We start from the raw sequence: 25,564 nt of genomic DNA, 5'->3' as shown, positions 1-25,564 counted from the left end.
AAAACCAGGGGGGAAGTGGGAGGGAGGGAACAGCCAAAGCCACAAACACATACACGTTCACATCTACTAAATAAAGATGTACAGAAAGAACACTTCCTCTTTCATTTTTCTAATTCATTTTTTTCTTAAAAAAGAAGACATGCAGAAGAAATCCTCATTTTTCTCCCCCAGAGTTCTGTATCTAAAAAGAAAAAAAAAAAAAGCAACCTAATAACCCAGCTGCCTTCACAAAAGAGAACAAACAAAAGTTGTGATGAAATAGCACACTAGAGAGCAGCTTGTCACAGGGCTCTGGGAATCTGACCTTGGCCTCCCAATTGGCTTTCCCTTTTGCAATACACAGCACTGGAGTGATGGAGGAGATCACCCTCTCTGCCTAAGAATGCATGTGTGTCAACTTACTTGTTTCTATAGATATTGCAACTCCTCAGTTGGGAGGAATGGCCAGTGCATTCTTTCAGTAACACTGAGGAAACCTGGAAACTACTCTGGAAACTACTGAATTTATGTCAGACCTGCAGAAGTTCATGCTACATTAAAGTCTTTCACATGTACTACCATTTCTCCTTTTTTTTAAAAAAAAGGACAAAAGAAAGCCAAAACATACATTAAGACTCTTGTCCTGATGTTTTTCTCCATTTGAAAAGTCCACTTGGGTCTAGCTGATGGTAAAACAAAGCATCTTTTATTTGCCTGTTGATATAAAAGCATGGTTATTCTCTAACCTGCCACCTGGAATTTTCTGGCCTTTTCGATAGAGAGTAATTTTTTACCTGTACTTTGAACAGAGTTATTACCTTACAGAAAGAGGTATGATGTGTCTTTTGGCAGGGTAAACTATTTTTTCTTGTACCTTTTCTGCTTTTAAAAAATGAGTCAAGGTTTATTTTTAATAATGCTTTTATTACCTTTTTCCAAAAACAAGCAAAAAAATCCCTCCAACAAATCACATCCTACCCTGCTATATTCACACTGCAGACTTCTTAATCTCTTACGTAAATAGACATTTTTCTGAAGTAGTTTTTCTTTAGAAAATAATGCTATTTTTAGCATTCTGATTATTGATAAATCTTCATTATCAATGTAGTGTTCTAAGAGAAAAGAAAATCAATTTTCAGAGTTGGAAAATATCAGATAAGCACACGGATAAATTCTGTTCAAATTATTTGAAACAAAAAGAAACCTCAAATGTTACAATAACTTCAGACAGCATACTGTACCACACATATATTATAGCAAAAACTGATTATTTTTGATAGACATTAGTTATCACAACTGTTTTCCAAAGCAGAAATAATAATTTTTTAAAAAGTTTCAAACACAGCATTTGAAATATTCACTTCTTCTTAGCAGTTAGTTTGTCTTCATAGTTGTCTGGGATTATGCCATTGCATTCTTCTGTCTTTGATAGGGGTTGCTTTACAAAAGCACGTCTAATTACATCAATATCACGTCCTAAATGATCCATCATGGTCGCTACAATCGAAGGTGGGCCCTCTAAGTCTATCAAAAAATACCTGCAATGAGAAACATACACACAATGATAATAAAAAAAAAACACCTGTACTGCAGCAACTTTAATACAAGCAGATGTTCTGTGTGATTTCTTAAATGAAACTTTCTTGGTTTTTCTTGCATGTAGGTACCAGATTTGTTTTAAATAAAAGCACAGTATTGTCTTGATTTCAAAGAAGAAAAGTTCAACTGAAGCCTGAACTTTTCTTGGTTGTACTGCACTGCTTTCCCAAGGTGACTGAAGACAGATTACCCTTCCTGTACCTGTTCCACTTATCTCCAAACCTTGATTTGAACAGCCTTAAAAAAAAAGGTAAGGTGGCATATCCATTTCAGTTACAACATGCATTCTGCTTCTTCAAATTCACAGAATTGTTTCTTTGGCAAACAGATGCCAGCATGACATCTCAGGCTTATATACACACAGACACATTTCTTCCTTTAAAACGAAGACAAAACATCAAAAGAAACCCAAAAAGACGGACTTATCCCAAACGAGGGTGGAAGCTGAACCCACACACAGGCAATGCCCCCTTGAGCAGCTGGAACATGATGACCACACTGTCATGCTGACTTGGCAGGACTGAAAAGGTATTTCTTACCTCCAGTGCTCCAGGTCAGCACTTTGTGTCCACCACACAGCTATCTTTGACATCTATTAAGAAAAAGCCACCGCCTACCTAGGGGAAGGAGAACGTTGCTCCCCATTAATATCTTAGGTCACCAAGGTCACTGCTGCAATAAACTCCTTTGCTGAAGAACTGGACCTTCTTTGTGAGCTCAGCTATAATTCTGCAAGAAGCAAATGGACTGATGCAGAAAATGAGTGACTGGCCACCTCTCCTCCCTTGAAATAGGGAGTTCTCTACAGCCACCTGAAAGGAGGTTGTAGGGAGGTGGGTATTAGCCTCTTCTCTGAAGGAGGATGACAGGACTAGAGGAAATGGCCCAAAGTTGCACCAGGGGAGGTTTAGTCTAGATTGGGAAAAATTTCTTTACTGACACAGTAGTTAGATGCTCAAAAGGGATGCCTAGGGAGGCGGTGGAGTTATTTCTATGGTGGGGCATGGTGGAGTATTCCGGTATTCCTGAAAGTATTTAAAAAAAAGTAGATGAGGCACTTCAGGACATGCTCTAGCATGCACAGTGATATAGATAAATATACCTTATTTTGCAGAGGGGTGAAAGGTTGATGGTTGGATGCAGCGGTCTGAGAGGTCTTTTTCAACTATGACAATTCTGTGGTTCAGTGAAACGCTGGGAATGAACCAGCACTGTGAATGGAGCTTTTTTATTGCTTTGTCTGCATTTGGCACCACACTAACTATATAGTAAAAAGACACCATATCCGTCTCATAAATCCCACTGAAGGGAGTAAACCACTCACCTCATTTCCAAGACTAATAGCAATTTATAGGTTGAAAATAAGCACAGAACTCCCCATCTAGCTATTTAATTTTAATCTTCACACGTTCTCTTAGCAAAGCTCCTCTGTCTGCCTAGTCCACTCAAGCCCACCTCCTCACAAAGCATCAGTATAACCTGATAGTGATATCCGTAGAATGAAGTCATATTACTCAAGGAGGATCAAGCATCCCAGTTTGATTTCAAAACTGTACTTAACAGCAAGGAATTTGTTCTGCAAGAGGTGTGGACTAAGTCACCTATAGTATGAGCATCACACTTCACAGTCCACCTTCATAAAGGTTATCAAGACCAGAAGATTAACTCTGTCCAAACAGGAAACACAGGAGCATGGTGTCATGAACAACACACACTCTCATCTTCTTCATGCTGCATGCAGTTGACTTTCATCCAACTAAATGCATTCATCAAAAGTATTACACAGAGAGCAGACCCACCAGGCCAGAAATTACTCAAGTAGTGCATGCTGGATTGCTGCACAGGGGTGGAATCCAACCACAGAAAATACAGCAAAGAAACTTTTCCTTAGCCAGATATCTTAATCCTGAAGAACCTTAATAGCCACAATTCGGCTCTGAAGTATTTTTTAGAAAGACCAGAGTGAAACACTGAATTCTTGTATGTGAGGGGTTCAATAGAAAAAAGATCTCCCTGCAGCCTGTACTGAAGCAATGAGTCCTCCAGAAGAGATGCCCAGCTGGCACAGGCTGTGGCCGAGCATCACTGAAGCCAAGGGACCAGTGCCAGGTCACGTCAGCGAAGGTGCTGCTCCTCTGACTGCAGCAGGGCTGCTGAGAGATACAGGAATAACATGCCTCAAAAAGGATTCAGAGGAACTCTGGTGGGCTCAGAGCTCCTCACAAATCCTCACAGGCTTCCATGGGGAACAGGACTGAGCTTAACGGATTTGGAAAACTGACCTGCCTACTGTTTTCTGGTCTCTAGAATGAAGAGATGCTACCCAGTAAAAAGTGTAGGGAATTCAACAATTTTTAAGCTTGGACTTCTTTATAAATACTTCAAAGCAACACCTGAAGGATGCATAACCCTTAAAATGGGCACATCGTGTTTTCTGTTAAAACCATTAAAAGCCACTGGTAAATTTAACAGATGACACTTAACTCTTCTCCTTGGGAAGAAGCCTTCCAAATCCTCTCACAATTGCAGCTAAAAGGAAGGAGGATGGGGGAAGAAATTCTTGCTGGAGATCCACCACGCCTCTCATGCCCCCTTCCCTTAGCAGGATTATTTGTTTGTATTCCAAGCGGTGCTCTCTGCAGCACTGTTTCAGCCCCACCATTTCTTGAGCATTTTATTTTATTTCTGCTTTCAAGTCGTATGCTGCTTTTCACTGTGTTCCTGAAACGGCAATAGCTTTTTTTTTTTTCTCTCTCTCTCTCTTTCCAAAGGCTGCTTTGCAACTTTGTGCTTTCTCTCACGTTAGCAAAGGGTGGAAATTTCCACTGACGCACTGTTGATAACTGAAGGAGAAGGGGGGGATGGGAGGATGAGCTGTTACAGCATATCTTTATGACTCCTCGCAGAATAGGTATTTTATCTGAGGATACCAAACGGCAGCAACCGGGGACAATGCGAATTTTTAAAAACAACCATCGCCCTTACACATTAACAGGCGATGGCTGCCTTTCTGTGCCAAAAAAGAGAGAAGGAAGGGTGCTGGTATATGAAAACATTACTTCATTAAAAAAGAAGAAACTAATGGCTACAAAAGCAATAGCCACCTAAAATTGATAATGCGACCCCTGAGGAAATCAGGGCCCCCTTCCACCCCAAGTTGATTTAAATCAATTTTCATGAGACTGGGTTTTTTTAAACTCAATAAGGCACGCAGCAACCTTAATTTTAGGCAGTGATCTATGACCCAATACACAATGTTTTAGCTACTGTTTGTGTAGTAAACAAAACCAAATCCCAGTGAGGCTTAAAGATAAGGAAAAATACAGGAATGCAGGAGGGAAACCACCTCATTTTTGCAAGCAAAAATGCAAAAGGATTTGGGCTCTCTAGAAGTCAATCGAGTCATCAGGGGAGAAATGCAGGAAAATTCCACTGATTCACTACGAGACCACAGTTATTTTTGTCATCCTGCTCAACTGTAAATAGAAGGATGATTTAAATACAGGAGAGCAGACTGAAACATATTAATGCATTAACAGATTTTTTAAAAATCATGTGATCTCAAATAAAGAAGAGCAAGCCTTTGCATATGAGGGGGGGGGAAAAAAAAGGATCTTTTTTAACATACTCAAGCCATAAATTGTTTTAACCTTGAGTCCTAAGGATACTCAAATATTTTGCTTTCAAATGGACAGTCTTGGACTTCAAAGAACCTGGGAAAAAATCACGCATCAAAACTCACTTTTAATTCCTCCTAGAATATTATTCTGTCCATCTGGGGAGCCAAGGGAAAAGCACAAGTACTGTGGACTTGGAACAGGCTGTGTGATCCCTCAATTGTGCCTTAAAAATGTCTGTGTGCTTAAATTGCTCCTTTACATAGTAGCCATCAGTCTGTATAAGATTTCCCAGTGGAGAGGCTGGAAGATAGAAAGAAAAGCACATGTTCTGAAAAACAGGGAGAGGTAAAGCATCAAACAGGGAAACAGGGAACCACCTGGGGTAAAGCAAGCTGCAGCATTCACATGGAAGCAGCTGCACATTTGTTCCCATTAAGGTGATGCTATATAAATGAAATTGTTTTGCTACCTGAGTGATGAGTTCATCTTTCAGACCACTGTGTTGCTCTGAAGAGAGGTAATTTTCTTTTTTTCTGACTGTGGTGGTAGCTACCCTTCCTCAGCAGGACAGGCAGGCCAGTTCATTCTCAGAAGGATTATCATTTTGTGTCACTTTTAGTTTTTAGAAAACCAGCATGGAACAGATGGACAGTCCTTGAAAAATTGCAAGGACAGCAACTGGGAAACACCAGATCAAAACCAAAAGCTGGTACCTTAGAAACTAGCCTGTGCCACAGCAATTATGCAAATAATCTATAATGAGCAAGTACGTTGGGGGAAAACACATTTTACCAGCTAAACCCTCCAGAAATTTCATTTGTCAAATTCTGTACGTAGATGTCTGTCATTAGGCTCACTAAATAATGAAAAGATGTTTTGCAGCACTGCAGAAAGAAAAATAGTGTTACACTGAAGAAAAAAACCCAAAACCCAAAAAACAACAGCCAACCAAACAACACAAGGCTGACATATTTGGAGTATGAAAAGTCACGCTTAGGGGGCATCATTTGAAAAGTTGGGAAAATTGTTATGAGCAGGGCTGAAATTACACAGCGAGCATTAATTCTGCCTGTGTTACTTCTCTGTGTTCTGTAAAATTAACAGCTTAAACCCCACCAAAACGGTGACTGCCATCCCACCAAGCCCACTATTTAAGGGTGGCCACCACATTTAATTAATGTACTTGTGTGAAGATGCAAGAGAATTCAGTCCATCAGTAAATTATAGTGGCACTTCAATGTCCCAAACTATTGCATGGTGCCGATTCTTCTGAAAAGCACCAAAACTGCAAATTGCACCACGACAAATAAGGTGAGGGGGGAAAAAAAAACATTTCAGGGCTCTGATACCAGAGGCACATGCACACTTACATGCATGTACATGTGGACAAAAGCATTTTAAAGAAAAGTAATGGGTCAACTCATCAATGAAGAAAGCCCCATCTAGTGGAAGAAGACAATCAATTTAGCAGAAAATACTACAAATGTGCACGATACTCAAATATTCGATTTTTTGTTTGTTTTGTTCTCATCCGAGGGCATAACAGACCTCGAATTCCTGTTTTTGCTGAAAACAGGTCAAAGTGTTTTTAAATCTGAATAGAAAAAAACAACCCAGGTTGTACATTAGCTATAAATTTACTTTGGTGGTTTTAAGAAAGGAAAGCTTGGCACCTCTTTCATCTGTTTTTCTTTGCAACCTCTTTGGATTTCAACAGCCATGAAGATCAACAAGAGAGTTTACCTGAGTGAAGCTAAGCATGTTGGTGCATTTATCTACAGGATTAAGTCCCTTAACTATGCAATAGCTTCTGTTTTACATGGGGCAGGGAAGAAGAGAAATTAAAACTTGAAAATACTCCAGAGAAGAGTACTGCTGGGTAGCTATTTTTTTATTCCTACAAATAAAGGTAATAAAATTGTATCCAGACAGAGTGGATTATTGGAAGACACTTCAGCATCTCTTATCCACAGAGAATACTATTCTGACACAAGCTGCTTGTTTAAAAGTAAGTTAAGTACATTTCCTAGGCTCAGATACTTTATAAAAAGAGGAAGAGTTTGAATGTGTGATACAATTTACATAGATATGTTTTCAAAATATTCAAGTGTCCTAGACTATATGCTTGATTACTGAAATACTCTTAATAACTATTTATTTCTTGTGCATTGGGGCCACTGAGTCACCAAGAAACGGTAGTCAGGCCCCTGCTCCTGAGCAGGTGCTTTGGCAAAGTTACATCATGTGCCACATAATGAAGGCAAAACACAAGGTGCTCAGACCCTAGAGCACCTGGAGGAGGTAGGAGTGATTTGTGGGAAGGCCAGGACAGCCTCTAAGCCTTTCCCACCATTGCAGAGGGGAAGCTGGTACCAAAGCTTGATGCTCCCGACTCCTGGGGAGTGACTGCAGCATTGCAGGGCCTGGCAGCCAAGTTGAGCTCATCGTGTTGTTCCCTTGGGAAAGGACCCTATTGCCTTAGCATTTTCCCCCATCACATAAACAAGCCCCCAGCACAACTAACACTGGATTTCCTGACTCCTGTTCCCATTAGATGCTCTCAGTGTGTACCCCGTGCTCCTCAGCGGACCCTGGTGATCACCACAGTCCCTGCGCACCTCCTACAGAAAATTCCCCGTGCACGTGTTAAGCTCCCAAAATACAACTCAGCGAGAACAAAAGTAAGACCTGAGGAGTTTGCTATTTCAGAGAGCAAGTGGGCTGATGAGATAACTGTGAGAGAACAGCAAAACAAAAAGATTAAGAGACAAGCAAACAAATAACAAAAGAAAACTGCCATCTTTTCCAAATCAAATTTGAAAGGGAAAAAAACAAGGCAATGAAAAACTGTCAAGCAGAAGATGGGACTTGTTATGAATAATCAGAATTACACACAGTTTAGCTAGTGAACATACAAATAAAGTAAATGGAATAATAACAATGTGGGGAGAAAGGTCCAATGCATTATTGTATTACAGGTGGATTTAATAGAGGAAAGTATGCACATGCACTAAGTAGAAGGGTAAGGCCACAGAGCTCTATAAATTCACAAAACTGCACTAAATCAAAGCACTGACCAGGCCTATGTATATCATCTTTTCTACAACAGAGATAATACAAAAAAAATGGAAGTAACAGTGGGGGGGTGAGGGGGGAAGGGTGTGTGTGATGGCGGGCTGTGGGAATAAAAACACTAACAATAAATTTCTCAGGGCTAGCAAGATACTCAGTATTCAACTTGGAAAGCAGCCTACACTTGGCTGCTTTCTTCTCCCCAAAGCCCCTGGCCATAGCTCCTTCCAGTTTAATAGACTCCTAGTCTTCAAAAAGTTTGAGCTATTACCTTCACAAACAAGTGTCTGAATCTTATTTTTTTGAGAGATCAGTTTTGCAGCCACCCTTGTACCACCTCCCCTGAAGTAAAAATACCCTGCATACCAAACACGTCCCCCAATGCCCTTCCTTTATCTGATGCCCTGAAGCATGAAGTGTCACAAGCATATGATTAAGGCATAGCCTGGCATGGCCAAAGAAAACAGGTACACCACAAAGTGCAACCCCACAGACTGTGCTACTGAGATCTATCATTTTACAAGCAGTTGCAATATTCTCCAGTTTAACACTGACCAAATATGCAACGATGGCTCTGCAATGTCATCACCCAACCCCAGTCTGTACCCTTTATTTAAAAGTTGCTTTGAGAGATTTCAATGTTTCTGTATCATCTTAAAGAGTCAACAAGTTCAGAATTTAACATTCCTTGAATTCAAATGGTAGTACACACCTTATTTAAATCAGATCACTTTTGTTTGTTCCAGAAATAAGCACCTCCTGACACATGTAATAGAGTCTTTTTTTAAAAATGCACCATGATAAAAACAATTTAAATACAACTCATTAGACATCATAAACAAGCAGTGGCTAGTAGAATGAATATTTGGCACAAATCTATGGCCCATTAGGAGATAATGCTGGGAATCATTTACATTCTTTCACTGTTTTTTCATAGGCATGGTGGCCATGGGCAAGTCACACAGGCTTAATGCCTCAACTAAATTTCCATACCTAACCCATACTGGCATAAACATGCCCTTGTTACATTTTATTAATCTAATGTTCTACTGTGGCAACTAATACTGCAACAGTGAATTAGTACCTAATTCGACTCCAGCTTAAAATATAAGTAAACAAGTGATTTAGAAGTTTGATTCCTCAGACATATCCACACAGTTCCTGAAATATACTATTTTCATAATTACTTACATTCAAAAGCTGTCAGTATAAGGTCTCTAAAAAAGGAGTGTTTTCTGTCAAAAGAGATGCATTTAAGAGAAAGACCTAAATTTATTTTAATATACCCTCAATGCACAGGCACAACCTGCTCAGTGCATATAATTTCCTGAGAAGATGTAAGTCAATTGTATGTATGTATGACCTGAGGTCTTCAAAGCTCCTTGAGAGAGTAAAACTGCCCGTTCCAGTGACAGCTGTGGGTTACAATCCTGTGTGGCAGGTTTTGAAAGAAATCTCAACTTCACAGATAAATTGGTAGTAAAATTCTCATTCTCTGTAAAGTCTCCTGGATATTCTTAAATTTGTAATGTGCCTGTATTGCCTATCCGAGACAGCACTAGATTTGACTCAGATGATGACAAACCCCTACAGAACTTGGAGGGAGAAAAGCAACTTTATTATGGAGACAACTATCCTTCCTATTGACTCATGAACATAAATTTTCCAGTTTAATTCCACAATGTTCAGTAAAGATACCACCACAACCTGGTTAAGCCCAGCAGTAGCTTTGCCATGCACATCACACTTCTGTGTCTTTTCACTGTCAATCACTCAGCTTTTTGATTTGCTGTATATAAAGACCCGAATTGCAGTTTAAGATGGAGTTAACTAAATAAAGACAACATACAGCAAAAGCCTGTGAGATGCATGACTACCAGGCATGGCACAGAGCACGTCTCAGTTGACCTGTGAATAACTGGTGCTGCCCAGCTGACAGCCCTTGATTTGAGGTTAAGAGCCATAGCCTGGACAGCACCGGGAGTTTTGAAAGGGAGCAAAGCTATGAACGCTGCACTGGTGAGGGAGATTGCTTTGCTCTGGTTTGGGTTGGTCTTCAGGCAAACACCCCACACAGGCTGGGGAATTCCATGCCATGCTGAGCAGCTGGTTCAGTCACTAGGACAAGAGCTGTCTCCAAGAGACACTGCTGTGACCTGTGACTCCCTGCTACAGCTACTATATTGCATTAATTTTCCTAAGATTTGTTGCTATGAGTATTGTGTTCCACTAGTTTTCTATAATTCACCAACCAGGACATCAAAGAAGAAACAGATTCAGCATACATCCTGAGTCTCCAACTGTTTACATACTATTGGAAATTAAATTAGCTGAAGCTCTGCTAAGAACCACAGAACAATAAAATTCAACACTCTCTGCCCCAGACCCCATCCCAACACACAGTATCATCTGCACTCTTACAGAAGCCCTTTCAGTTACTTAGAAGAAAGTAACAACTAAAGAAACGGTGACACATTCTGTACTACTCAAGACACCACTCTACACCACCTTTCTAAGAAGGGGAACAGAGAATTAGAAACTGGCTATGAAGGAGAAAAGACTAGGATTTCCTGGTAAGTAAAGGAGTGTGCTCAGTTTAGTGAGGTATCTTGAAAAGCTTTTTTTTTTAACTTTGTCCTGTTTAAAAAAAAAAAAAAAGTTGCTTTTTACAGATGCTGTAAAGTTGAGCTTACTGAATTTATAAGGCTGATCAAGTAATGACTTTTCATTTGCTATTCCTAGATCATGTTTAATATCTTGAGTAATTTATTCTCCAGACTATATAAAATATTGAATGGTATACCAGGAGTCTTCCATAACCATACACTGAACTGTAATCACCCCAGAAAAATCTATAGAAGCACAATTTTTTCACATAACTTCTTGTAATATCTTGTGTATTCTGAATTTGAGTTCTCCATTTAGAAGCACACAAACAACTAGCTCTTGTAATACCTTCTCTCAACCGCTTCTTTTCAAGAAGCTGAGCAATTTAGGGGAGAGAACTGTGATATTCAAATACAGATGATCCCAATCCAGGGCGAGCAGGATGACTGCTACATATTTTGACACCTGAACTGGGAGATGGGTTGGGAAGAAACAGTGGTGGTGACATGAATCTAATGGTGGCTTCTTGCCCATATTTCAAGAGAAAAACACAATTATTTTCAACTAAAAACTTGCCTCACTCAAGACAGAAAATAAGCTTGCTTTGAGAGCTCTTCTTTGCAGAGGGCTACAGCCTACAGATGCCCTCATTCTGCTATTAGGTACACACTCTACTCATTGCTACAGCAAACGAATTAAGGTAGTCTGAAAGATCCCCTGGAGAAATGGCTTCTGTTCCTCACTGCAACAGAGCTCTTGTGATGCTTGCTACTGTCTTCTCCTGCCCTGGTTTCCCTGATGAAGAACCCAAGACCAGATCTGTAGAAGTACTGCCACCCAGCCAGGTGAAAATTGTGATCAGAAGTAGTGAAATAGAGTGCTAAGTGCTCGAGAAAAAAAAATACCTAGGATCTAAAAGTCTCTGCTTCAGCATCCAAGATTAGTGGATCTTAGTTCCCCAGCCTCAGCTTTCCACCTGTTCAAGGAGAGTAACACTTGCTCCTTGTTCTGCTGAAGCCATCCAAAAAGATTTCAATGTCTCTAAAATGCTTCTGTTCCAAGAGAAGAATGAAGTAATTAGTAATTCTGTCTTGAGACAAGGCTTTGATTAGCTCCCATGTGTTGGCAACAATAACAGTCCTAAAATACAAAACTGACAGGACAAAGCCATGTTCTGAAGGACACCATGGAGCAGGAGTGGAAGACAAGAGATGGCCACACCACCATTGCTTTTGGTTAAGTTACAGACACATGGTGGAGAATTCCTCCCCTATCTTTTCTGCCAGTCTGCTTTAGCTGGCACCTGCCACCACTCCCACTCTGCAGGAGAATGAAGAGGTCCTCAGAAGAGGCAGTGAAACTCTGAGTCACTCCAGCAGAGAAGATCCAAGAAGGGCTTCATGAAAGGAGCACCTCTGGGGCCACCTCGCCTTCCTTCATGCCAAACACCCCTTGAGGAAGGCAGTGGGTAGGCAGGTTGGGACCCCATCCTACCACAGCCCGGTTGTTGTCTTGGGAGGGAGCAGGAGGAGCGTGTTGTTAATTGTTATTTGGATGAGGGCCGGCAGCCCCAGTGCAGTGCGGCGTTGCCTAGCAACATTCCTCAGTCCCTGCATGGAGAGCCAGCATCCATTTGGGAAGTAGCCTCCGAGAGCAACAGCAACACCAGAGTAAGAAAGCAGGGGCTGCCATCTACAGCACCTTCCCCCAGCACTGTGGGGGAAGCCCCACATCTGAGACGCCGACTCACGGCCTCGTTTACATTCGTCATCCTTCCTGTAAAGCCATCTTTAACGCCCTTAACAAAAACTGGATCAGAAACACAAGGCAGTCTTACAGTGTACACATGGTAGTTAACGTTTAGCTCAGGCGCATCGGAGAAAAAGAATCAGTCCTGCCAACTGGCAGCCGGGGGATTAAGTATGACTTTTATCAGTAAACAGCCCGACTGGCTTGGAAAACAGTTACGTAAAAATGACATCATAAAATCACATTGTGTATGTTGGAAAAATAGTTTTGCAGGCCTGGACTCTGGCTACTTGTATCGGGATGACTAAATGCTAAGGAAAAGCCCACACCACGGAATACAAAGGACACAAAACACTTGGAAGCTGAATACAGGCATGCACAAACAGCCATACAACACATTACCGGGATCACTGACATTACAAAAACCACCAAACAACGAGTTACTTATGTACATTTTAAAGGAACATTTAAAGGACTTTAAGGAAAAACACATTAGGCGTACCCTCCACGTCTGTGGCGCTCCTTGTGCTTGGAGATTTTGTAAGGCAGAGCCCTTTCTCCCAGGTTTTCTAGGTTCCTCACAACAGCTCCTCTCTCCATAAGAGCCTCAACCGTGCGCTTCAGCACAGCCGCAGTCTCAGGCTTTAAAAGAAAAAGGAAAAAAATGAACGTGGGGAATGTACACAAATCTGGTTATTCTTATCATGTTATTAGGAGAGACACCTGAACTTGCACAGCCCAGCACTGGCAGAGATCGATCTATAACCTGAGCTTTCCAAAATGGAAGCAGAAACAGACATCCTCCCAAGGAAAAAAAATTCTGAGAACAGACAGTTTCTCTGTGAATTACAGCAACAGCAAAGTTTCCACCAATTCTGGAAGTCAGGCCCCAACAACAAGAAGAAAAAGGAAACAGTTAATGGCTTTAACTCACCTGGTGTCACTTTGGCTGACCCTTGCACAGGTATAAGCAAATATACATGGCAAAGAGCCATTATGAATTTGTCTGCAACAGTTTTCAGGTCCCTGGACCATCAGTGCTCATTAATATTGCTCACCACAACATTTGAGGGCAACAGGGTAGGGAGACCATTAATCCCTGGCTTGCTGCAGAGACAACCAGCACCACATTCATCTTACATTGTCATTTCAACTGCACGTGACTAATAGATATTTGGGCCCTTGGCTAAATTACCACACATCTCATTACTTTTGCATAGCCCACATCCAAGCCTTTTTAAGACTTAAGGAACTGTCGTGCAGTAATTAGAATAACATGCAGAGATTACACTCCTCAGAAAAACAAGTTTGAAGGACAGGCAGCCAAAAAACAGTAGGTAAAACAGATGCAACGTTTTCTTGCTCACTGCGTATCTGGGCTCTTTAGAGTGCTGAATCACTTCAGTAATGACACTCAACAATATCTATGAAAATGTTAATAAAGTACAAATTAAAAGGTATTGAAAAACAGCTGCAAACTTATACACTCTCAGCAACAAGAAGTATTTTAAGAAAAAAAATTTACAGAGAAGGAAAACTAAACTGATGTCAAACTGAACACAAACTAAACTGCATAGATTTCTTCTGCCTTCCTCGCATCATTTTACATAAGATACATTCCCAAGTCTATTTATCCAGCAAGATGGCAGCAGCCAGAAGTGGAAAAGTAATGAAAGAGATGATTTTCAGATTTATTCAGATTTTACTTTGTTAAATCAGACCATCATAATAATGTCACTGGCCCTTCTCAGACAGAAAAAAAACCTTGTGTAAGCCTTCAACCACCTCTAAGAAGATAGAGATGTACAACCTGAAGAAAAAGGATTGACTAGTGTCCAGATCCCTTAATGGAAACTAGTTGGAAAAAGGTGCCACCAGAATCTCAGAGCATGGAGTGCATGTTCTGGCATGTGAAATTCCTTTGGTTTTCCTGAGGACACAAGGTGATATGAAAGAGCCTCCAAATGCAGAACAGAGATGTTCAAGGAATGACATTTTGCAACATTGACTGCTCTTTGAAAGACCTGAAGTACAGAGGGCCTGAAACATTTTGAAGTAGCCTTTGCTTCCATGGGCAAACTGCCCTGGGGCAGTCAGGAAGCAATCATGGGATCACACCTACTGCTCCTCACTATCAGGCAGAAATTTGTCCCCCACTCTCCAGCTGCACAAACTGTTTGGGAAATGTATTCTCAACACAAAATGTTTAAACAGTTACAAGGTCAGCAAAAATGCCTGGACTTTGTTCCACCATATGTTTAGATCGTGTTGTAAAACAATTACGGGGACCAGACAACAAAGTTCGTAAGTGCCAAAATTCTACAATGCATTAAAACTATTGTTTCTCACAAGAGACAAATTCTAAGGGTATCTCATCACAGTGTGAAAAGTTAGGATGAGGGGATTAAGAGATTTTATGTATTATACGATGTGAATTTAAATAATACTTTAGCTCAAAATCAGGAACATCACTATTTTACAGTTGACTTAGGATAGCTACCTCCATTACCACTCACTAGATTTTCTAATAAGCACCTGTCAAAGCTTAGGGCCTCCTTCCCCAAAACATTTGCTGAACGAATCACATCTCCTTACAACTCCCTTTGGCTGCAAGCCATTCCCCCAGATGTTAGAGGAGACTGGATTTCTGAGATTTCCAAAACTTTTTTGAGCTTATCTGTAACAAAACTAGTGTGTTTAAAAGTTACAAAGGAGAGGCTGGCAGAGGGACAGGGAAAGAGTATACAGCTCTTTGCTTGAAGAATAGCGTAAAACCAATTCTGTAAAATCATGCAGGCACTTACATGTTGATGCTGCAGATTATAATGCTGACCAGCTGCTGATGCTGATTTGTTAATACTTCTATCCCCCCTTTTACATCTAAAGTACACTTTGCATATTAGATTTAAATACCAAGGAGTATCACATCAACAAAAGGATTTTCTTTCAAGACTGGATTTTTAAGTCTGCTTTACATGCTCATATTTTGCATCACTTTTCATCCTCTAGTATGTCTGACAACTACCTCCAACCAGTCAGATGCAGTCTTTTCTCTCTCCACAAACCTGAGGACAAGCAAGTGCTATCAGAGAAGAACCAGGAAGCAGCAGCTACGGCCTGATTCTCCCTCAGTACATTAAGCAATACTCAAGGAGTGGGAAGGGCGACTGTGAAAATCTGTTGGCTGAGCTGAAAGGACTGGAGGGTGAAGAACAGAATCAAGAAAAGCCAACTAAGGAGATCAAGAAGTGTCTTCACAGTAATGCCAGCAACTAGGATGGAGCATAATCTCTTAGTCTGCATCACACCCATGTGTTTTCCTGCCATAGTGATGAGAAGAGTTCGTTCAAACTTCTGCTATTGGAGAAACAGTAACAGCCAGAGAAAGCTAGCAGCTCTGCTTTATTTGACCCTGTTTCTCACAGTCCACAAATGCCAAACCAGAAGGGTAGAGAGGGTAGCAGAAGCTCTTAAGACTTTCTCCCTGAAGATTTTCTACCCAAGTTTCTTACGGGTGTTTAACACTCACATGGCACAAAGGTGAGACAAGCTGGCCCACACTCTAGAGGGGTTTCATGCTGCTTCCATCAGCACAGGATCTCAGCACCCAAACCCACCTAATTCAGGAGGTATTGGTGAGACACTCTCATTTGTCATGAAGCAGCACCTCCATGCAGACAAGCCAAAAACTAGGATAGTATAACTGCCGAGTGATACCCACAGTTTCATGACATAAGAACCATACCAGAAATTTGGCTTTGAGAAAAAAGACAAAAACAACTGAGTTTGTGAAGCAGACACCAGGGTATGCATTACTATCTAGAAGGCTTTGCGTTTTAAACAAAAATCTGACACCAACCATTAGGATTTCACTTACCCCCATTAGTGAGGAAAATGAGCATTTTCAGAGAGAAAGAACAGCTAACCTAACAGTTTTAATAATTTGCATACTGCAGTGCCCCTGTAGTGCTTCCAACCCTAGGCTTGAAAATACCCTCTTGGAAAGCAATAGGATCTGCCTTTCAAGTCTTCTCCCACTGTGCCTGCTGTGTGCAGTTAAGCTGCAGAATCCTCTATGGTACTCAGTTATCACAGAAGAAATCTGTCAGGTCAAAGAGTAAAAATTCTGCTAAAGTCACTGTTGCTACTTGTCTCCCACGTGCATAAAAAATGCTGTTCCATATGCTGAGCTTTGCTCAAAAGAGGTCATAATTGCTGAAGACCTTTAGACAAACAGCTGTATGTCTAGCAGTGGAGTTGTCTGATACATCCTTCTTAACAGCCATGGGGATTTAAGTTAAATGTTACTGGGTAACCTCAGTCCTCTACATCCATCATACCCTCAAATGACACATAAGCTTTTTGTCTCTCATACACACCAACAGATCAGCACATTCCCCAAGTGGCTACATGTCCAACATGATGGGCAGTTTCTGAACACAATGAAGCCTAAGATCAAGTCCCATGTATTTAGAAACAAAACAAATCAAAGAGAACAAGAAAAGAAAGCCACAGATTTCTACATTAAGGATTGTAAAGTATTACACATTTTTGCAACCTCTCCACTTGTGGCTGTACTTTGAAAACATAAACTAATTGTTGGTTTTGAAAGCTTGTCACTGTAATCCTTCTCATTCTTCCTCTCCAAAAAAGATCATGGTTTATCATAGCTTGCCTAAAGCCATCAACCAAACTATATATAGGCCAGTCTTTGCTAACCATAATATCCACAGACACAGGTTCCTTGGCCTGCCTCAGAGCCAGACCAGCTGAGGACATAGGAAATGGTATTGCCTGGCTCCCAGTGCAGGAGCCACAACATTTTTTCCTGAACAGCCAGCACTAATTCCAGTACCACAGATGTGGGGAAGCAAAGATAGGGGAGAGGAAAGGAGAAAATGGAAGCTGGTGCCAGACTATCCATGGAGAGCAGGAAGTGCTAATGAGACTGTGTAAGCTCTGGTATGCAATTCTAGCTCTGGTTCCCCCTCCTGTGTGCATGGCAAAGCCAGAACCCTTTCAGCTGGCTTCACCCTTAGTGAACTTGGTGAACATTGTTAGTGAACTTGATTCACTATCATTCAGTCACCAGTAGTTACCTTGTTCTAAGAAAGATACAGCCCTATGGACCCAACTAAGATGTGGAAGGAAGAGGAGGGATGTCTGCAGACTGTCCAAAGGTCTTTCCTTGGAAAACTACCCTTGGAAGAAGCAACTGAAGAACTGTTACCTACAGATCAAAATTTCCCACCCCTCTACCTCAACATTCTTTAAACTTGTAGCTGCCCAGAAGAAACATGTTAACTAGCATGTTGTGCTAGTCTTGGCTGGGGTGGAGTTAATTTTCTTCACAGTGGCTAGTATGGGTCTATGGGATTTTTGCTGAGAAGTATAAATAAAGAGATGTTTTAGTTACTGCTGACCAGTGCCTACACAGTCATGGCCTCTTCTGCCTCTCACAATGACACACCAGCAAGTGCACAAGAGGTTGTGAGGGGACACAGATGGGACAGCTTACCCCAAATGACCAGTGTTGGGAGTTGGCTAGGAGACATTCGCAGTTACAGCATTTTGTCTTTCCAAAAAACCATTAGGTGTGATGGAGTCCAACTGTCCAGTATATGGCTGATCACCTGCCTGCTGATAGGAAGTGGTGAATAATTCATTGTTTCGCTTTGCTTGCATGTGTGGCTTTTGCTTTATCTATTAAACTGTCTTTATCACAACCCATGAGTTTTCTCACTTTTACTCTTCCAAGTCTCTCCCCCATCCCACCAGGAGGGAGTGAGTAAGCATCTGACTGCTGGCTGGAGTTAAACCATGGCACATGTTAACACTGCATCTGCTGGGCAAAAACAGTCCCAACAGAGGTACATTAGAAAAAATACTTCTTGTGTCACAGAATCATAGTACAGGTTTTTGTAAGAAAGGGCCTTTAAGATCATCAAGTCCAACAGTTAATGTAGCACTTCCAAGCCCACTATGAGACCATGTCCCTAAGCACCACACCTACACAGCTTTTAAACACCTCCAGAGATGGTGACTAAGCCACTTCCCTAAGCAGTCTGTTCCAGTGCCTGACAACCCTTTTGGTCAAGGAATTTTTCCTAATATCCAGTCTAAAACTCCCATGACACAACTTGAGGCCATTCCTCTGGTACTATTACTTGTGAGACAAAAAAGCCACCTCATTATCACCTCCTTTCAGGTAGCTGTAGAGAGCAGTAAGGTCTCAGGCTCCATTTCTCGAGATTAAACAACCCGACTTTCCTCAACTGCTCCTTGTAAGACTTGTGCTCCAACTGCTCCTTCACCAGCTTTGTTGTCCATCTCTGGATAAGCTCCAGCACCTCAATGGGAAGTGTGGCCTCACTAGTGACAGGTACAAGGGGACAATCGCTGCCCTAATCCTGCAGCCACATTATTCCTGATGCAAGTCAGGATGCTGTTGGCCTTCTTGGCCATCTGGGCACATTGCTAGCTTATATTTAGCCAGCTATTGACCAATACTCCAAGGTCCTTTTCCTCTGGCCAGCTTTCCAGCCACTCTTCTCCAGGCCTGTTGTGGGGATGTTGTGACCCAGGTGCAAGACCCAGCATTTGGCTTTGTGGAACCTCATGAAATTGGCCTTCATCTATTGATCCTGCCTGTTCAAGTTCCTCTGTTCAGCCTTCCTACCCTCAAGCAGATCAACTCCCCCACACAGTTTGGTGTAACCTGCAGACTTACAGAGGATGCACTTGATTCCCCATGCCCAGATCACTGATAAAGATATTGTTCAATATAAAGATATATTGATATATATATAAAGATATATATATACACGATATATATATAAAGATATATTGATATATATAAAGATATTGTTCAATATCTTTATCAGTGATCTGGGCATGGGGAATCAAGTGCATCCTCTGTTCAGAGCTGGTCTCAGAACTGAGCCTTGAGAGCTCTACTTGTGACCAGCTGCCAATCAGGACTTTCACACCATTCACCATAGTGCTTTGGCCCCAGCCATCCAGACAGTGTTTTGTGCAGCAAAGCATACAGCAGGTCCAATCCATGAGAAGCCTGAGTTTCTGCAGGAGAATATTGTGGGAAACATGTGTCAAAGATTTTACTGAACGCAAAGATAACAGTGTCTGCAGCCTCTTCTTCCAGTAAGTGGGCTACCTGGTCATAGAAGGAGATCAGGTTAGTCAAGCAGGCCCTGTCTTTTTCTTAAACCCATGCTGATTGGGCCTGGTCACCCAGTTGTCCTGCATCTTCCATGTGATAGCATTCTAGATGATCTGCTCCATAAACTTCCCTGGCCTGAGGTCAGGCTATCTAGCCTATGGTTTCCCAGATCTTCCTTCTAGTCCTCTTGTAGATAGGCATCACATTTGCTACCTTTTTATCACCTGGGACCTTCCCAGTTAGACAAGATTGCTGCTAGATGATGGAAAGTGACTAAGTGAGCATTTCCAGCACCTCCCTCCATACCTCTGGATGGATCCCATCTGGCCCCATAGACTTGTGTATGTATAATTGGTGCAGCAGGTCACTAACCATTTCTCCTTGGATTACAGAGGCTTCATTCTGCCCCCCATCCCTGTCTTCCAGTTCAGAGGGCTGGGTACCCAGAGAACAACTGGTCTTACTACTACAGATTTGAGGTGTGCATTAGCTTTCTCCACAGATGAGGATCACTGCAGCCATGTTTACCAGGCAGGTGGACCACCAGGGAGAACTTGCACAGCTGCTGTTGATGCTGCAGGAGCTACCTGCATTGAGATCACTAGGCACCTTTACACAGACTCTGGTTCAGCTTATTTAGAACTACTCTATTCCAGGTTTCACACAAACCACTGCTGAGAGCCAAGCCCTAAGCACTTCCTCCATACCTTTGGCTTTTCCTTCTCCCTGCCAGTTTTTCAGCTGAGGGTAATCATCAACCAAGTGAGCAGAAAGCTCTTTAATGCACAGCCTTTTTCAGCATCTCACCAGACCACACAAATGGAAATGGAAGGGGATGCACCAATTACCACCCAGGAGAAAAGCCACAAAGATATGGTAATAATCAGCAAGTACTGCATGAATAAAAACTATATCATGTTTTTTATCAGTCACATAGAACTCAAATGGCAGCGGGCAAGTATATTAAAATAGGTAAAAGGGAAAAAAAAGGGGAATACTCTGATCTGCTGGCACAGAATCTTCTGTTCTACCAGAGACCAAACACTCGTGAGCTTATCAGCCACAAAGTTGCAAAGAATAGCTTAAGAGAAGGACCAAAAATGTGGCAAGGACTTGAAATAAAGTTTTCATAATGCTGATGTCTCCCAAAAAACCAGCGACACCGATCCAGTCCTCAAGGGAAGGAAAAAGCTGTGGCTGAAACAAGAACCATGTGAAAGGACTTGGGGCCAATGCCCAATATTCTGAGCTGTCCAGAGGGAACTCAAGAGAGGTAAGACAGTCAAAGGCATAGGAAAACCAGAGCTGGCTAAACAAGAAGCCTTCTCAGACCCCCAAAGCTCATCCAAAAAGAGTCTTTAGAGAGAGAAAAGGAAGCAGACCCAAAATACTTCATTTTAGCACTGTACTCAAGTTCTTCTGGCCACTTACTCAGTACAACAGGAATCATTTAAAGTCAGTGGGCACAGCTCCTTGAATTATAAAAAGAGAGTGTCCTCATAATTAGTTTGATCATCCCTTCAGTGTAGTAATAGTAGGATAAAAGTTTTTTGGTTTTTTTGGGTTGTTAAGCAGCTACAAAAGGTCATTCTGAAATGATTTACTGATATGGAAATGCAAAACCTACGTTTAAAAGAAAGCTGCAATTCAAGAGAAGCAAAAATAGGGCAAAAACCCCTACTCTTCACTGTCATTTACTACATAATAAAACACTAGAAACTTATTAGTGAAAATGGTAATAAAACCCACACATATATTGTGAACTAGCCAAGATCAACACTGGCATAAGGAAGAGGAGCAGCTTTGCAATGAGAAAACAAGGGGAAGCTGGATAGAGTCACATATTTTTCACACTCTGTTTTAGTACACAAGATAACACACCAAACATGAAAAATCATCACTAGATGAAGAATGGACAGGAAAGAAAAGATTGGTATTATCAATGAGAAGGCTTTGGTGTGTTGGAAACAGTAGACATGACCACGGCTCATAACTTAGTATCAGTAGACCCCACTAAACTAGCCAGGCAATACAACACAGCTACTGATGTGTTTGTTCTTTATCTGCCTAAAAACCAAACTTGAACTCACGGTGCAAGATGCAAAACTGCAATTACTATAAAAGTATACACAACACAGAACAGCAGTCCTAAGCAGGGCATGGCCGTATGTACCTATTCAGAAAAGATCACAATAATAATAAAACTGGCAGATCAAGCAAACAGAAGAGGTCTGAGTAGTGCTGCACCCCTGCTAGAAACAACCTGCATGTGACCTGATGTCCAGAAACTGAGCAACAAGAACGTGAGGACTCAGGACACCTGCCTGGGAAGTTCAGATCTGGGCAGAAATTGGGAGGGATTGGTGTAGGGAAAGCTGGACATAGGGCCCCACTAGGCAGGGACAGAGGTTTCTGAAGCTACGACTACAATTTCCCCAGTATATAATAAGAAACAAATGGGAGAAACCTAGGTGCTCCTGAACAAGATAACCAGTTTGTACTGTATAAACCGAATGAACAAAATGAGTGATTCTATTATAGAAATAGATTTGGCAAATAGCAAGAAAGTTATAGAAGGCAAGTCACCAAAAATAAGTTGGAGAGTGATCAAAATTGACTCAGTCTGAGTTAAAAATAACACCCCACCCTCAAAACAGAACTTTAATTAGCATTTTAACATACGCCAAAGAATAGCGGCTTCACCTGATACAAATATAAAGCCCAGACTTGGATGCAGAGGAAGAAGCAACTTTTAAAGTCAAAGTGATACTAGTATTGTTTCTGTTCCAAAATCCACCTTTCTTCTTCAAGGTATCTAGATTCTACAATACATCTTCTTTTTAGTAACTCAACATTTAAGATCAAAGGAAATTATTAAAGAAACTGAACCAAAACCCAAGCAATATAAAAATACCGAGTCACAGGAAATCAACACATCAGTCTCAACACTGAGCTGAGTTGAATGTAATTCATTTTAAGAGAGTTGATACTCTTGGTAATTTTTAAAAAGAACTCTAAAAGGTTTCTTCTAAGTCTGAAGTAAACAGCAATCAAATCCTCCATGATTCATGGCCATTTAAAGAGTTTAGTAGTAGAAACAGTTCATGTTACAACTGGCCACAACTTCAGAATCAATTAAACACCTACCCTAAAACTCACTTAGAAAATAGTCTCTTCTTCTCAACCACAGGAAATTATACTATGGATTTCTATGTAACATTCCTGGTGAGATGGAGTCTACTTATCAGATACTTGCTAAGACCAAGGTAACCAGAAACTAAAAAATAAGTTTTTCTCCTCTCATGGCTTTTAGATGTGAATACATCTCATCAAATTCACCCTGTTACTGTGTGCTTCCCTGGATGCTTCAGAGGCAAAGTCAGTGGAATTATCTAGGAGAAGGCTTTGGTGTGTTGGAAACAGTAGACATGACCAGGACTCATAACTCAAGCTGTCTCTCTGCCACATTATACTGAGCCTGGTACCCTTCCCAGCTCACTCACAGCACACAGAGGCTGCTCTGAACCCACAGAGAGTCTTCCAGTGTAATTGCTCTGGGGATGTGTATAGCATGTTTCAAATCAGCTCTCACACCTCTGTAACTGCAGAGAGAAATCTGCAGAACAGCAAAGGAAATAGGCACTGCACAGCTTCCAGAAGACAAACACTTCTTTGGTTGAGTCATAGATGTGATGGCCAAACATAGTTTTGGAAACTAAAAAAACTAATTTTTACATTCACTGGGAGGGAGGCTTCCAGCCTAGCAGAAGTCTAGTGATAGCAGAAGTCCTGCCAGCCTTGAGAGAAACACCTGCAACCACCCAAAGCATCCATTGTAGCAGTCAAGCATCAGGATGTATTCCTACCAAGTCACCAACACTCCAGAACTGGGGTGTACCACTAGCACCATCCAGACAAGTCAAAGCCATTGAAGAGCTCCCTTGGATGAGAGAAATCTTTTAGGGAAGAAAGATCAGCTTCCTAAAAACATAGATGTTAGACACATCAGGTACATCCTTACTGCTGTAGAAGAGGAAAGAGTTGCATCTAAAACAGCTAAACAGCTGAGCTTGTCTAGTAAAGTCAAAAGTTTTAAATCCTTAGGCATCTGTAGAAAATTAGTAACTTCTTGCTCAAATTCTCCTGTACACTACAGTATATATTTTGGGATAATCAAAGCTAACTTGAAAACTAGTTTCACGGCTTAGATAAGTATCAAAAACAGTTGCTGACAAATTAAAGGGCTATAAGCAACATGCCCATGGAGTTAAATTGTGATCTTATTTCTATCAGTCTACAAATACATTAAACAAACAAATAAACAAAGCCAAACACCAACTTCAAAAAAGCAAATCATTAAATACACTCTGATTTTTAAAATACTTGCTAGACAGCCAGGAAGAAAGCACAGAGCTGAAACCTCCTGGCTTGTTCAGTCTCCCAGCACAGAAATATTCACAGGGCAAACTGGGCCAGCCATACCCAAGGAGGGAGAATTCACTTCAGAGCCAGCAGACAAAGAGTACTCATTACCACCATCTCCTTGGGTTTTGCCAGAGAACTCTCAAAATAAATGCTGCTGCAGCCTTTATTGAACCTGCCCACAACTTGCTGGGCCAAGACTCCACACCCAAAGAAATGTTAGTCTCAAACATCAGTAAATTGGGGATTAGTCTTTGCTAACTAACTCAAATGGAAACATAGTGACAAAGAGCCTTCTTTTAAAATCAATGAAAGGGAAAGCTGCTCACTAAATAATCACCTAATTAACTAATTAGATAACCAATTCATTAACAGCCAACTAATGAAAACACAGGGGCCCCACACCCTCCTGAAAATTACAAATCCAAACCAAGACTGCAGGCAGGAAACTGCTTATTTTTCATCCCAAATCCAAAGCTTATCCTCCAATTTTATTTTATTTTTTAATCAATTCCTTCAACAAACAGCAGCAGATCTTCCAAATTTCTTCTGCAACACTGCAGCAAAGAAAGAATAAAAGTAATTCTGATGAATGCAGCATTTCCTCAGAAGCAGAAAGCCTGTGTTTACTGTCCTTCCTTCTCATAGTTTTTGCCAACATCATTATCTCTTCAAGAACATCTTAAAACCCAATCCACAGGTAATAAAAAAACCAGGCCTGCCCTTCTCCTTGCTGAACCTTCGTCACTGGATGAAAAAAACAAAATTATTCACACCCCATTTTCCACAGCTATTATTTCAAATACATCCTTATGGAGGGCAAGGGGGAGAAGGAAGTGGACAACTCATGTTTACTGTCTCCTTTTAGAACTGTGTGGATGTTTTAATTGCTTTTAAATAAAAACTGTGAGAAGGTATCCTTCCCTCCCCAAAGACAACTATCTGAGAACCAACTACCAGAAGCTGTAACTGCTTCCTACAAGGAAGGAGACAGCATTACACACATCATTCTCAGTGTGACTACTGGCATGGGTACCAGGACTGATTTCTAGATGACAGTCAGAAAGAAATACAAGACAGATGCTGAGGAATCCAGCCTGCAGTAATCCCAGAGAGACAGTTATTTAAGGACACTCCTTACAAATAAGAAGGTACCTGTCCCACTCAAGAAGCAGCAACAACTGAGCAGAGCATTTTAAGAAAAAAATTAAAAGATAAAAAAAATTCAGTTTTGTATGACATCCAACAAAGCTGCTCTGCTGAATTAGGGTTCATCCATACTTAGTTTCACATGCAAGCTGCTGCCCCCAGGGTGCTTCAGGTGGCTAAGCATTTG

At 41.2% G+C, this 25,564-nt stretch overlaps 1 protein-coding gene across 1 annotated transcript in view; it reads right to left on the bottom strand.

Moving 5' to 3' along the window:
* Nucleotides 1–882: 882 nt before the first annotated feature.
* MRPS6 (mitochondrial ribosomal protein S6) overlaps nucleotides 883–25,564 on the bottom strand; it is a 47,023-nt gene continuing 22,341 nt past the window's right edge. Inside the window, exons 2-3 of the mRNA XM_030468690.1 lie at nucleotides 13,129–13,268; nucleotides 883–1,517 (exon numbers count right to left, since the gene is read on the bottom strand). Of these exons, the coding sequence (XP_030324550.1) occupies nucleotides 1,337–1,517; nucleotides 13,129–13,268 (321 nt within the window). The 3' untranslated portion in view covers nucleotides 883–1,336. The remainder of the gene's footprint in view (nucleotides 1,518–13,128; nucleotides 13,269–25,564) is intronic.

The sequence above is a fragment of the Calypte anna genome, chromosome 1, assembly GCF_003957555.1.
Source record: "Calypte anna isolate BGI_N300 chromosome 1, bCalAnn1_v1.p, whole genome shotgun sequence".
Lineage (NCBI taxonomy): Eukaryota > Metazoa > Chordata > Aves > Apodiformes > Trochilidae > Calypte > Calypte anna.
The sequence above is the reverse complement of the archived record's forward strand: the minus strand, read 5'-3'. Positions and strand labels throughout refer to the sequence as shown.